Source organism: Archocentrus centrarchus, chromosome 21 (genome assembly GCF_007364275.1).
Source record: "Archocentrus centrarchus isolate MPI-CPG fArcCen1 chromosome 21, fArcCen1, whole genome shotgun sequence".
NCBI lineage: Eukaryota > Metazoa > Chordata > Actinopteri > Cichliformes > Cichlidae > Archocentrus > Archocentrus centrarchus.
The window spans coordinates 6,611,807-6,626,689 of record NC_044366.1 but is presented as its reverse complement, the minus strand read 5'-3'; the positions used below and the strand labels follow the sequence as shown (position 1 = coordinate 6,626,689).

General features: G+C 40.1%; 1 protein-coding gene across 1 annotated transcript in view; it reads left to right on the top strand.

The window, feature by feature from the left end:
- tmeff2a (transmembrane protein with EGF-like and two follistatin-like domains 2a) overlaps nucleotides 1-14,883 on the top strand; it is a 140,686-nt gene that overhangs the window by 50,108 nt on the left and 75,695 nt on the right. Inside the window, exons 3-4 of the mRNA XM_030758562.1 lie at nucleotides 240-369; nucleotides 14,643-14,669. Of these exons, the coding sequence (XP_030614422.1) occupies nucleotides 240-369; nucleotides 14,643-14,669 (157 nt within the window). The remainder of the gene's footprint in view (nucleotides 1-239; nucleotides 370-14,642; nucleotides 14,670-14,883) is intronic.

Sequence of the window (14,883 nt, the reverse complement as noted above, 5' to 3'; positions counted from 1 at the left end):
CTGCACAGTCTCTCCTTAAATGCACAATGTGAGCGAGGTAGGCGTCAGCTATTGTTTTAAAGTTGTAGCATTTTATTAATGCAGAGATTGAACAGTATTCAAACGATAAAATCAAGACAGTGGCATCTGTCCTGAATTCTGAAGGCTGGAAATGATTATTTGAGGACACTGTATCACTTTAGTTTAACCTTGTCCCCTTTTATGTGCTCCTTTTCTTACCTGTTTTCTTCTCTCTGCAGTGCAACAATGACTATGCGCCCGTGTGTGGCTCCAACAATAAGAACTACCAGAACGAGTGCTTCCTGCGCAGGGATGCCTGTAAGCTGCAGTCTGAAGTACTTATTGTGTCAGAAGGCGACTGTCCTGCTGGTATGTACATTTACCTTATGGTCCTACACAAACTCACACACATCCACACACACACACACACACGCATGCAGAGGAGTTCTGATACATCACACTGAACATGTGCATAAACAGACGTGTTTGAATTTAAAATATTCAAGAGGATGCACACTTCTAGGGGTGCACAGCGATCTGTGAGCGTGCATATGAAATTCAGCAACAGCAAGTGTAAAGCTAAAAACCCAGTTGTATATTCAGTAGCATAGATTTCATGCATGTTTCCTTATTACACTCATTAATACTTGAATACACATCCAGTAGCTGGGATACAATAATTAGCAGCTGATGCTTTATTTTAAACTGCGTGATGAAAATGTAACAAGTGCAAAAACAATGACCGACGAAGATTTCATCGTACCCACGGCACCGCCTCTCAAGACAACATTTGGCCATGAGGCCTTTTTTTTTTTTTTAATTACACAGTTTATTAAACATTAGGTGTGTTTAACAGGAAGTAAAAGAAATCTTGACAGCGTTGACCTTTCGTTACGTAATGTTTAAATAAATGTCAAAAGCCATAGAATGCATTGGCCAAATTGTCATAGGTAGTTACTGTAATGCTGTTGCCATGAGGCATGTTCAACAAAGCAGAAAATTAAATCACTGAATCACACATCATCTCGATGGCCATTTCCTTTTCTCAACACCTTTTTTTTTTTCCTGTTAAATGTTATTAGTAGTGTTTTCTGTATGTTTAAGAGAATTCTCCAATACTACACCGAGGGACCAACATAGTATTAAAGCTATTCATATCAACCTCACTGTGCTGTGTGCTTGCAGTGCTCGTTAGCCACACTATGATAAATTTTGCCTACGTCAGCAAGTTGTCACTTTGAACACATTAGCGTGCTGGCATTACAGAGAATCCACATTAAAAGTGAGATTTGAGCGACGTCTCTATCCTCAGAAGCAGCCGTCTGCCTGTCAGCAGCACAGAGGCGCTGAAAGCGGAACGGCTGGACTAACAGTCGTGTTGACTGAAAATGGGTAGGCAGAAATAGCTATGATTCTGGTCAGTGACGGAAAACTTCTGACACATATCTGGCCCATTAAAAATCCACCTCTTTCGCCTTCAACAGCATGTGCATCGTGTCCAGTTTATTCCCTTTACATTTATGGCATCGCCTGTTGTTTTCACCCTTCTAGTGGCTGAAAAGTAAAAGCACTTGGTATAATTATCGGACATAACTGGGATTGCTGTTTGCTGATATCGTTTGGTGTTTAAGCCGCTGAGTGGGTGTCTTCATTTGGAAAAGGTCAGGCACCTCATTAGCCATGATGTGGAGACCAGTAGTGCTGCTCAGAGTATGCGGTGCTATTTTTTGAGGATGCTAGTCCATTGGCTGATCACGAATTAAAGACCCACGCTCATGCAAGGTCTGACAATCTATATTAGCGCTCTCAATGGAAGCAGTGAGAAAAGATTCTCATAAAATAATCAGCGTTTTAACACCCAGCCCCAGTTGTTTAACTTGAAATATACCATTATTTATGGATCATGTGAATGAAAGCGCTGCGGTCTAATTTAATGATACATTGTACTGCATGTTCAGTCTGTAAAATTGTTCTCCACATGCAAATTTTATCAGAACATGTAAAATTAACAGAGGCCAGAGCAATGTGTTTCATCCTGTGATGACAAATTTTTATAGATGAGCATAAACTTGAGGAAAAAAACTGCGATGCCTACTGAGGAATCTACCAATTAGTGACTCATGTTCTGAATAATGTGCTTAGCTGTGAATGAGTGAATCCACTGACGGAGTGATGCTGGCTGCTTTTAGGCATGTGTGAATCACTGCTTAAGCCAAGATACTATTGCTGGCACAAGTTGAGCAGTTGCTGACTCAGTTAACCTCACTGACAGAAAGCCGGCACAAGTCCATTAAAGGTCCCCTTGAATGGGCACAGCTCAGCAAAGGAAACATGGAGAGTGAGGTGGAAATGTTAGTGCTGTAAGAGCAGTGGTGTCTGTGTGCCAGTGAGCAGGGCTGTGCACGGTCACATGAAATTTCCAGGCCCTCTCTCAAAATTGTTTGTTTGTTGGTTGTGTATGAGGTCCTCTTCTCGAGGCATGTGATGGCTATAAGCCAGTGTGTCTGATATGAGTTTCTGTATCTTTTGAAACAGAAAGAGATAAGGACTCTTTTCTTCCACACAACTGGCAGCGCTTTTGAGAACACAATTCTTCATTCACACAAGCATTTTGTTGTTGTGCAGATTTCTAATAGACCAGAACAGTGGTTTTATATTCTCCCCTTCAGGATTTTGGGTTTTGTTTTGATGTTCGCTTTATTGTGGTATCAATCCAGAATAAGGTCATAGTAGGAAAACACAGCGTTTCTGAAAAAGTAATGATTGAAGTGTTCATTTTAGTAGAATGTGATTTTATTCATGAGTTTGTTTGAGAAGTCACGTTGTTGAAGGTTCTGGGTGGTAAAAAAAGCTAGCAACTTCTCATTGAGCAGCCCTAAAACACACTCTGGTTTATCATCTGCTTTAATGTAAATCGGACCATATTTTACAAAACAGATACCTTGCTGTATTCAGTGAGGCTTAAAACTAGTTACTAGGAACAAAACCTAATCAGAAAAATGCTCACTGGGGATAGAAATCAAGGGAGATGAGGGCCACTTTTCCATAAACTTTTTTATAGCCCAGATTATTTGTTTTGCAACTGGAGGAGTCGCCTCCTGATTGCAAGAATGCAGGCTTCAGGCACATCTGCACTGGCTTCATTTGTCATATTTAGAAGCCGTACTCATGCTGTATGTGTTCTCTTTTGACTTATTAGAGAATCACTCCATTATCTCTCCACACAGTGGGATCAATTTAATACACTTTCACTCTCAAATTTGTGTTTTTCTGGGACTTCAAGCATTTCTCGTGTAATTTGTAGTTATATTTGGGTGGAGAAAATAGATAAATTGTGACGCAGTTAAAAAGCAGAAATGGAAATTGGGATGCAGTGATCAGTTGAGACAAACAAATAAATTAAAGCAAAATTTCACAGAAATTAAAATCTATTCCATTTGTACAGCAGTGACCCAGAGACCAAAATATAATTGAGTGGAGAGCCTTATCTTTATACAAAAAAAAACAAAACAAAAACAAATAGTGATGTGATTGACCAACTATCTTGGGATATTGAGATTCTAAGAACAAATAACAAAAAAATAGGCATGAGCCACCTGCATTTCAGTTCATTTCCTGGTCAGAAATTATATTCTGCATAGACTAAATTTATACTGAGGGAGGCTGTGAGATCAGGGTTAATGAAATTTTTGGAGTTCTATTTACTCAAGCACCCAGCCATCTATTTTCCACTGCTTATTTGGGTCCAGGTCACGGGGGTAGCTGTCTAAGCAGAGATTCCCGCTCTTCCAGGAAAATACCGAGGTGTTTCCAAGCCAGCTGAGAGACATTATCTCTCCTGGGTCTCCCCCGGAGTCTCCGCCACCTGAACCACCTCTGCTGGTTCCTTTCGAGTCATGAGGGAGCGGCTTAGAGGAGCAGCGGCTCTGCTCTAAGCCTCTCCCTAATGACCGGGCTCCTCAAAGTGTGATTTTTTTTGTCCTGAAATATTTGCCATCAATACCAGTGCAATTACAGAGACTAAATTCTAAATGTAAACTTTTTTTTTTTTAAATTAAGGTAATATAACCTCTTTCTTTTAGTGTAAGTGAACCACTTATGCTTAAATAAACCCCAAAGACCCACTCTCAGCCAAGAAAAAAAAAAAAGCTGAGTGTTTTACCTAGGTGCTGTTTCTGCATGTGTCTCTAGAGCAGTTACAGTGGCCCCTTTGCACACTTTAGGAACTGGGAACCAGAAAACCCAGTCTCACTGGACCCCTGTTAATGGGTAATTCTGTCATGGCTGCTAACAAGGTGTCATCTGCTTTCCCCTTGGTAGTTTTTGTCCTGAAGTCTTTGCCATCAAAATAAGTACAATTACAATGCTTGGAGACTGAATTTCTACATTTAAACTAAATGTTAGTTGTGCTAAATATGTAAAAAAAAAACAACAACAAAAACAGTGTTTTATTGGAGGGATTGGGGGGGGGCTCCCATGTGAATTCCCTGTTAAATTAATTTTGCTAATTTTGCTATCCTGTATGGATGCTCTCTTAAGTGTTACGCACAAGCCTTTCATGTGAAAAAGTATGGCAAGCAGCTACTTCTGAACGGTTTCTTTCTGCTCTCTACAGCACTTTAGTTGATACTCTCAGCTTTAAAATCAGTTCAGCAGTGGAATATGTTAAAATGTCATGTATAACAGCCATATGAGCAAGTGAGAGTAAAGTATTCAAGAGCCACAGCTATCTAACTGTACATCCACAGCAGCAAAAACCTTCTTTTTTTCCCCTCCTGTTCTTTTTCCTTCATAGTTTTTCCTTGTCCTCCTTTCCATTTCCATCCCCAGAAATCCCATTAGCAGCAACAGTACACTCTATAATGGATATATGTCAACTCGCCGGCACCAATACTTGTTTCCCTTGCTGAGGTGAGAGATATCATAAACCAGACAGCTGGAGAAAAAAATGATAAAGTAATGTCATTTTTTTTTTTTTTTGGAAAAACAGCTTCACCTCTATGATGTATGTTTGTTTGTTTTGTTTTGTTTCCTGGACCTTTTTGTCATATCACAAGCTTTTCTTTAGCAGATGGAGCGAACTCTGATGGCTCAGTCACACTAGACAGAGAAGGGGATGGCGACTTCCTTGCCATCAGTGGTTGAACGGTAATTTCATGCAAGACTAATTGCATGAAAGTTGCAGTAACCAACTGGTTACCCAGAGATTAAGCGTGCAACAGCCTTAACCTATAAGGCAACCGCTTTCAATTGCAAGATGAGTGCACGGGTCCCCTGGTGGGAGGCAACCTGTCTCCAAACAATCGCAGTCCAGTTCAGACTTACTGCAGTCGCTCTCAGACAGAAATCTAAGCTAGTCTCCACCAATAAGCACAACTCACCGGCAATGTGTCTCTTTGCAGTAGAGGATTCAACTCAGCTGGTTGCCAACTTGCCGTGTTCTGTTTATGTTCCCATACAAAGCAAGGTTGCTTGCTCACCATCTTGCAGCAACTCCATCAGTACTTGTGGAGGAAGTTTTTGTTTCAAATCTGTAACATTCTGGCTGGACTATGAATGGAAGTCATTAATGTGAATTTCTGTTTGATGTGAATTTGAAACAGAGTTACAATTTTTGTTGATTTATGACAAACAGATTGTACATATTGCCAACTTGACCCCATTCAGTCACAAACTAATAGCAGACTGACATCATTTTATTGCCATTTTGACACACCAAAGTTTTTTTTACTTTAAGACAACAACCAACTGCAAGTTCCCACAGACCTGGTCACTGTTTTCAAAGGCAATGAGATCACAAGTTCATCGTATATGGTCTCAGAAATGTGGCTCTGCCATGGTATCCAAGTGTACACATTCACACTTTCCTTTAAGTTGTGTTTTGGACTCCAGTAAATCCAAAGTCGTATATCTGACTCTCTAGCTGCAGCTGTGTTAATCAGCTAGTCACTGGCTTTGTCTATGTGCTGTCTTCAAAGTGAACAATAGGCATATCTAAGCTTCACAACTGAAAACAACCTGAAACGATAATAAGGAAACTGGCGAGACTGAGCAAGAACATTATAGCTGAGAGTTATCAGAAGAAACTCTGAGCTGAAAGGAGCTAAACTGCACAGTTGAACTGAGTGGGATATCATTGTTGCACTTTCTATTCAGAATCCAAATGATCTCCTTGGACTGATGGTTTAGAATAATTATTTCATTTTAAAAATGAGAAGGCTGATTATATTCTGGATGTTTCATAACTGGTTGGAATTATCTAAGAAACATATTTACACCTTCGCCCAGCAGCTGCCAGATTTTTCGTTTTCAATAGTGTAAAGCTGTAGCTGTGATTATTAGGCACTGCATTGGATTCAGAAAGAGACTTTGTACATGATTGATTGTTTGCATTCCCTGGTACATTTTAGGGGATTTTCTGGCATTTATTCATCATAGATAGATTGTAACCAGCTAATTCAACCCTCTCTTTCCAACATTGTTGAACAGATGCCATCACTTCAATGTAAAAAAAATAAATAAAACACACTCTCTAAATCTAGTGTTTTTCTGTTCAGACCCTCTGTGGAAACATGGTGGCCAAATATTGCACTCCCTAGGGAGAAGACCCTTCCTTTGTAATTATAAATGACTTGCTCTTGCTCACCCATACAGTACTAAGCCTGAACCCAGCACTCCCGACAAATCACAAATCCCAATTTATCCCCTGTCTGCTGATGACACTGATGAAAAGATAAATATGAAAACCACAGTATATATCCATCTGACTGACACATCTTGTTACATTACCAGTTTTCTTCTTGTGCTTAGTATACACGAGAGACATCCGTGCTCCCCTTGCACTTAACCGCTTTGATGCTGCCGAGGCCAAAAGGCCAGACGTTTGAGTCTGCTGTCATTCCAAACAGTAAACAGGAGACCTGCTGAGGTGCCAGTTTCATGCTGTGAGGACACCGAGGCATACACAAACACGATTGGGTACAGTAGCATTGCTTTCTATTTTTCATCACAAAAAAGAAAAAGTACCACTTAATGGTTGCTATAGAAAAGAAGGCACAGTGTGAATAAGGAAAAAAAGTGGGATATGTTTATTTTACTGTCAGAAGGACAGAGTTTGGATAGAAAGGAAGTTCTTTATGTTAGTCATATTTTAGCCACAATATTTCACCACAGGTTGTGACATTTTACAAGTGTGGTTATTTTAGTGTTTAGTTTATTGACTTTTACAGTGTAACATTCATGAGAAGAAAAAGCTAATTTACAAACTATTCTGGACTCTATTACCTTTGTGTCACTGACAAATAAGGAAGTCCTGATCTAAAAGTCGATAGAAGGAAGAGCTCTCAGGACAACAAAGCCAGAGAAAGCTGATTAGAACAGGATGGCACCACTTTCCTATCACATCAGGTGCTAGCCCAGTGCAGTGAGAAGCAGTTAAGCATTAGCTTAGCAAAGCGAAACAAACCCAGCAGTCTATTTTCCCCAAAGGAGAGAGTCGAGCTAAGGCAAGCAGAAACATGGTATTTTCCAACTCGATTCATGGAGTGAAGCGCATAAGTTTCAGGAAGTCATTAAATGGAAAGGTGAGAGAGCATTTAACTGACACATTGTTAAAATGTCGATGGCATGTTTAATCACCGTTTCGTGCAACTGCAGTGCCTGAGCACTGACAGATGACAGGAGCCATATGTTTGGCAGATGATTTAAAGAGCTCTCTCTGGGCTATCAGTAGACATTAGAATCAGTCCAATGGTGTCAGCATAATCTCACATGCACAGTACAGTCTATATACAAAAACACTGTCATTTCTAGTTATTTAAGAAGGCTATCTTAATTTAAAGCAATTACATTAATTAACGATAATCTAATATCTCATTGATCGCTGCAGATCTTTCAGCTTGCTGCCATCCGTGAAGGCGAGAAGCCCAGATGAGCTACAGAGCAGCAATGACATTTTAACTTGAAGCAGCTCTGTCAGGGCGGGGGGGCTGTACTTCTTCTTCTTGGAAGGAATCTCCACCACCTGCACATATGGATTGTGTAAAATAGTAAAGTCTGGGAACAAAACCGCTGACAGCTCTGACAGCAGCATGAATACACTCCATGTCTTCATAATGCAGGCCAAGTTCACAATAACAAAACTCAAATTAACAAATAACTAAAGTTCACATATCATACTTCCTCACCTCCCAGGGTGGGCTGATACCACTGAGTGTTGCAATCATTCTGGAAAGTTGTAAATCAATCGGTTTAGTTGCTACGAACGTATAAATATTTCTGTGACACTCATGCGTAATGCTGCATGATTGATGCGCTGGCAGAGGTGACTATGTGTGGACTGTGATTTATAATCGGAAGATTGCCTGGAGGCGTGCACACACACACGTTTTATAAATCTGATTATCTTTTGATGCACATTATTTTCAGCGTGTGCATGTACGCCTTTAGTATGGATCCTGTGCACCATTTCAGAAATAAGACCCCTGGGTTTTTCCCTGTATATTCATCATCAAACTGCAGTTTTGCTCTAATATTCTTTTTGGATGGCGAAGACGTTTTCCTGGCACACGTCCCGTGCAGGTCAGATGTGTGCATTTGCTTTCCAATTGATAGCAAGAGTTACAAGAGTTACCTGCACATCCTCGCATGAAAAATTGGGGTTCTTGAAGGCTTTCTTTTTTCATCAAACTGTCTGCGCTTTGGAGGTCTTTTAAAGGTATAAGCTCACAGCCACACTCAGACTCAGGGAGCTCTATAGATCTTAGTATGATGGCACAACAAAATATTAAGAAAAATAACAGTCAGCCCAAGATGTGAGAACAAAAACTCTGACATCAAGTTCCACCTGTCAAGCCCCAGTGCAACTCTTAGACTACACAACATGGCCACTTTGTCACTTTAGGCATTTATAGTCCTGAAAATCTTGCCAACAGACTACATGTTGCTGCCCGATCAGTCACTCTTGCTGGCTTTCATGACAGTGGCGTGTGTGATATTGGCTGTCTACTTCATTTCACAGTTCCATCTTGCTAAACTCATTCCTCTTTTGTTTTGTCATGTTTGGAATTGTACACACCTGAGCAGCAGAGAAAGAGTCACCTGCCGGCGGAGAGCTCTGTGTTTCTCTTGGTCAACCTCACATCAGGGAAGGAAGTGTCATCTGCATTTTCCTTAATGGCCATCAGGGGACAACTGCAATAAGTCTTCCAGTTGTACTGAAGCCTATGAGACAATGGCCCTTGGCTCCCTTTTGCTCCTAGTAAACACTTTCCTGATTAATTTATTATCTCATTAGCTGGCTTCAGGTCTTTTTTATTATAATTATTTCAGTCATCACCATGCTTATTGGCTAACAACTGCAATGGCACAGAGAAAACATTTAGCTTGGGGCTTCACAGCACAAATTCACTAACTAATGGGTGATGTCATGGTTGCTACGTCCATATTCTGAAATTCTAGCATGTTAGGCTTTCAGTTCGGGTATTCTGAGGCAGCTCGGATGTAGCATCACTTTTTTTATCCATTATGACACACTTTGCAAGAAGAAACAACTGCAGTGCCTCCCATTTTAATCTACAGGCCGTGTGTCCTAACACGACTGTCCTCATATCAGAGTCTGAACTCAGCATACAGAGCCATGGGAATGACCTTGAAGTTGGGGGTGCTGAAGTGTGTGTGTGTCTGTGTGTTTCATTTAACAACTTAGTTAAAATTTGTCATTAACATTCCAGTCATGTCGTTATATTCTGTGATAACTGTAAAATTAAATACCAGCTGCGCACAGCAGACAAAAATAAAGAGCCAAAACGTAGCTGAACAGGTCTGCACAGCCGAGAAAGAACACACTGGATTGCGCACGATATTTTAGCAGCGCAGATACGACAATAATTAAACCTCTGCTCTGTGAGAGAGCACGCATGTCAGGCGCACACAGGGATGAGCAAATCTTGCATACTTTGAGGATGCACACTATATTACTGGGCCCAAAATATCTAATTTGCACATATATTCCAAATGTGACTTAGCACTTGGATGTTTAGGCAATAAATTTCCTCATGAGAGGCGCTGATATCCAAAGTGTTCAAAATGTCTGTGAGGACATGCATCAGAGACAGACGTGTGAGTCTCTTTGGCATCACGGGGGACCATAACCATGTTTTTAATCACCGGAAGCTGGAGAATGATCACTTGGATCACTTGAAAATTGCAGACGTTTTTGGCCTCTTTGAACAGGAGGATGACTCTCCTTAATCTGCTGCTCTTTTTACAAGCCGGTAGCTATCAAAAAAATAAATAAATGATCCGAAATTTGTCTTCATGCCACTTTGATAGGTATCACACCGGTCACAAGCTAACAGCCAATAGCTTATTCTGAAAGATGTACCAGGTCGAGCTACAGATGAACAGGGTATGTAACATCATTTAACAATGATGCTTGGCTGTTTAAAGAAAAAACTTTCATCTTCACCCCTGTTGCAAGTATTTCACAGAAATTATACTATATTATATAAATTAGTGTAGTGACTGGAAGGTTTTTACAAATAAAGCGGGGCTGCTAACCTTCTGCTTTGTCACAGGTTGTGCGTATCTCAGGGCAAACCGTCACATTAAAGGCAGACGATTCTTTTTTAGTTAAGTCTACCTTCCAATACTCATTTACAGTAGAAGGTGGAAAAGTGCGTTTATGTGCAAGTGCTGATGTGTGTGTGTCTGTGTGTCTGTGTGTGTGCGTACAGCTTGTGTGTAATCCAGCACAGACTCAGCAGCTCTGTAAGGTTAATAACAGTTTCCCCTAGAAGGTTCCTCTCCTCTTCTTTCTGCTTCACACCTCTTCCAATCAATTGCTTTAAAACTAGGAAAAAATTCTATCATCTATTGATGCACTCCTTCTCTGCTCTCTCCCTCACCCTCCAGAGCCTCTCACAAAATAAAATTGTGTGGTATCTCCTCTTTGTGACCCTTCATTTGGCAGACAAATGGGAAGAAATGTAAGCTTGTGCTTGTCTCCCCGGCTGTTTTTGTTCTATTTTCTAATGTCAGTCTTTTTCTCCTCAAACCTTTGCCCTTGTGCAGATACTAAAGGTTTTTATTGATCTCCCATGAACCCCTTCTGACTTCCGCCTGATCCTTAAAGCTGAGCCTTTTCATGAAACACTGCACATTTAGTGTCCCACATGCTCCAAGGTCACTGAAATTGTGTAGGGAGAAAGGCAGAGGAGTTTTTGTAGAGGCAGTTTTTTTTTTTTTCCAACATTAAAGGTGTCCTGTACAGTTTTCTTGTACACAAAAAAGTTTGTACTGAATGCTTTTTTTATTCTTGAGATCTAATAAAGGCATGAATCATAGGGTCCAAAATCTGAGATCTCAAGTGAAGATACTTCCATTTTGTATTTGTTTAATACATCCGAGAAGTATTCAAACTCTGAAAAATGCCTAAAAATCGTAGCAAAAAATTTGTCCGCCTCTCCTTTTGCTTTAATGAAAAGAGCCCATTCAAGCTGGCACGATTGCACACAGGTTTGTGAAGAACCTGATAACCCATATTAACCCACAATCATTGGACAATGTCTTCAGGTCCCTCCATAAATGTTTAATAGGGATGAGGTGAAGTAACTGCAGAGGAAGGCCTTTGAAAATCAGCACTACTTGGGCCTCTTTGGTGTCCAGGTACTTCTCTGAAGCTTTGATTTGTGTTTGGGCTTATCCTGCATGAATCCATTGGAGTTCTGCTTCTTCTTGGTCAAGGTGGAATCAGTTCAGGGCAGGCGTCCAACTCAAGAGTAGCAAAACACTGTCAGACTTAAATATTCCCACTGCCTCTTGTTTGTGTCCATTTATACAGCACACCAATTTGTTTACCACCACTTATCTAAACCTGAATTCATCAGTAAAAAGAGCTTTTTCCAGCCATCCATTGTGAAGTGCTGGGATGTGTTCTCTCCTGAGAAGCGGTTTAGATGTACTCCTCTTGGACGGCAGCCTAATTTTTTACTGATTAGAGTTTTTGTCTCATTTTATATATATATATATATATATATATATATATATATATATATATATATATATATATATATATATATATATATATATATATATATAATAAAATTGCTGTAGTATCTCTCCACAAACCAGATATATTGATTTACACTTTTTGACACAACTGATCTGCTTTCCATAAAGCGTTTCAGAGTGCCATGCACTGACTCCCTTAGAAACCTTCAGTCTAGTTGTGATTTGATGCTGAGAAATCCCTTCTTTGCTGAGAAAAACAATTTGAATTTTAACACTTTGTCCCACTATCTCAGTGCTGCTTAGTAAGCAGTGTCCTGCTGGAAATGTGAAGACAGCCATGTTTATACCCGGTAAACAGTCACTGCCTCTCTGGTTTTATCTGAGCGTTACTTCAGTGGAAGAGATGCAACTCAAGGAAATCTGACTTTTTTGTACAAAGGAGTTGGTTTGCACCACTGATGTGATTAAACTTGATTGCTGACCTAGAATCAGTGTACCAACCTTAATATTTCCTCTTTGTTTTACATGTGACTTCTTGTTTTCAGTGTGTCTGAATCCTTAAACTTCCGTTCATTTATTTCCATATTTATGTGAAATTATGACAGATGGGCTAAGCTTTTTTTTTGACCTTCTTGACTTCCTTGTGAATCCTGCATAGCTGATTTATTAATATTTATTTAATATTCTGAAAAGTTTTTTTTTTTTTTTTTTTTCAGTTCACAAGATTTTTTAAAGATTCAGAGCTGAAACCAAGACATGAAAAATGTGGCCTTGTGGGTCAGCCAGTGGGATTTATCTGTGGGCTTTTGGATTAATGCAGAAAATAAGCTTTGTGGAAATTAAAAGTTTATGATGTTTGCAGGTTAGTTCAGCGAGATAATCTTCACATACTGACACTAATTTTAGGATTTTTGACGTGTAAAGACAGTCGCAAGAAGTTTAAACACCAACATCAAGCTGTATCACTCTCATAATGTCAAAATGAATAAGCTCGGATGTTTGGCTTCATAATGCTGAAAGTCCATGACTACTTTTGTAGTCTAATGTTAGCAAATGCTTTCTATGGGATATGGAAAGCTTAAAAATTCACATTTATGTCATAATGTAGAAGAAAACATGAACAAATATGTTTATTTTAGGCATCTAACCAAAGAATGGATGGAAGTGTAAAACTGCTAACTCACCGTTGGGTTTTAGGACTCATACCTGCAGCACCCTGTTGAGTGTGCGTTTGTATTTGAACAGTTTCTGTGCTCAGCTTGTCTACTCTTCCAGTCATTGTTCTGAGGTTTTACCAAAAATGGTCAGACAATGGGCCCGAGACCTAAACAAGCCCTGCTGTGTCTGATAGTGTATCAGTTTGAAATATTTATTGGCCACTCTCTCGCTCTATCTCTTGTCTGTCCTCAGGGGAACAAATCACTAATCACAATCCCCTTTTATTTCAGTCCATTTCACTGCACTGTAATACTTCTTTCACTTTCTGGTGCTACAGTAGACCTTGGAAAGACCCATACACCATTTGTCCCAACATCACCTGGTTGCAATAAAGATTCATCTCTGTTCAGTTTATTTTGTAGCCATTGCAGACCTTTTTATAGCATTGTTCATGGTCCTGATGGTGTTGTGATAGTAGTTTGTATTTGTAGAAAAATGTGGCAACTGTGAGGATGATGGATTCTTTCAGTCCAATTTATATCCATTAGTGTGTTCCACAGGTTGAGGGACTGCAACATTTGTAGCTACTTTCCAAAGTGCATTACTTGATGCTGCCTGTCCAAAATATGACATATATATATATATATATATATATATGACCTCAAAGAATCGTGACAATGCAAATTGGGTTTTTATCCCATCAAAAATTTATTTTATTGATTGAAACCTTGTGTCATGAAAGTATCAGTATCAGCTTGATGGTTAGAGTCCATGTGTTCTGGGACTGCAACTGCCCCATGACGTACACCCCTTCTTATAAAACCCTCTCACAGGGGTGAGCTCTCATCCCACTGCAGTCCTCAGAGGGGCTGCATGCACCCGGTCTCTGGCACTGTGCATTTTAGCAGATCGCTTTGTGCGGCAGCTCAAGTTACACGGAGCTTCTGAGCACTCATGAGTATCTCTTTCACAGCTGTATTGTTGAGCAGCTCAGTAAGCTCAGTGTGTTTGAAGGGGCTTTACACAGATTCAGTGGGAAAGCCATGAAGAAGCATTCGCTGACACACAAACACATTTGCTACAGCGCTCCTTCCCACAGTTGTACCATTGAGAGGGCCACAGTTGGAGGTGTTTTCATCAATGTTGCGGTATAGAATGGGGGAGCTGCGTGGTGCTCAAAGCATCAATGCATCCTCCACCTCACTATCATCCTCCTCTCTGTTTTTTTCCAGCAGTGTTTTGCTTTGTAAATCTGTCTCTCGGCATCACTTTCTGCTCCGTCTTCACAGAAAGCTCATCTTGCTTAAACACACCCACACACACACAGACACTCTCTTGTGTACAAGCACACAATCACAAGCAGATATTCAGATAGGTCCAGACACACACTTACATATGCAGACACACATTATTCAGCTAATGTCTGTGGCTGTGAGAGCCTCTGGTTAATAACTGTTTGTTCTCCTTTGCAGATGCTGGCTCAGGATCAGGAGACGATGGTAAGATTACTCACCTCTTCCTCCTCCACCTCCTCTGTTCTTACTCCACATGCATTGCTTTTTAATATGCTCCTCTGTACCCGCTGTCTTCCAACACTGTAAACTCAGATGAAGTTCACTTCAAAGGAACTGTAGTTCAAAAATAGTTTGTTGTTGACTAAAGTATGGGTTAGTCAACAACAGTTTGTTGGATGTTTGTTGTTTTATTATGCAG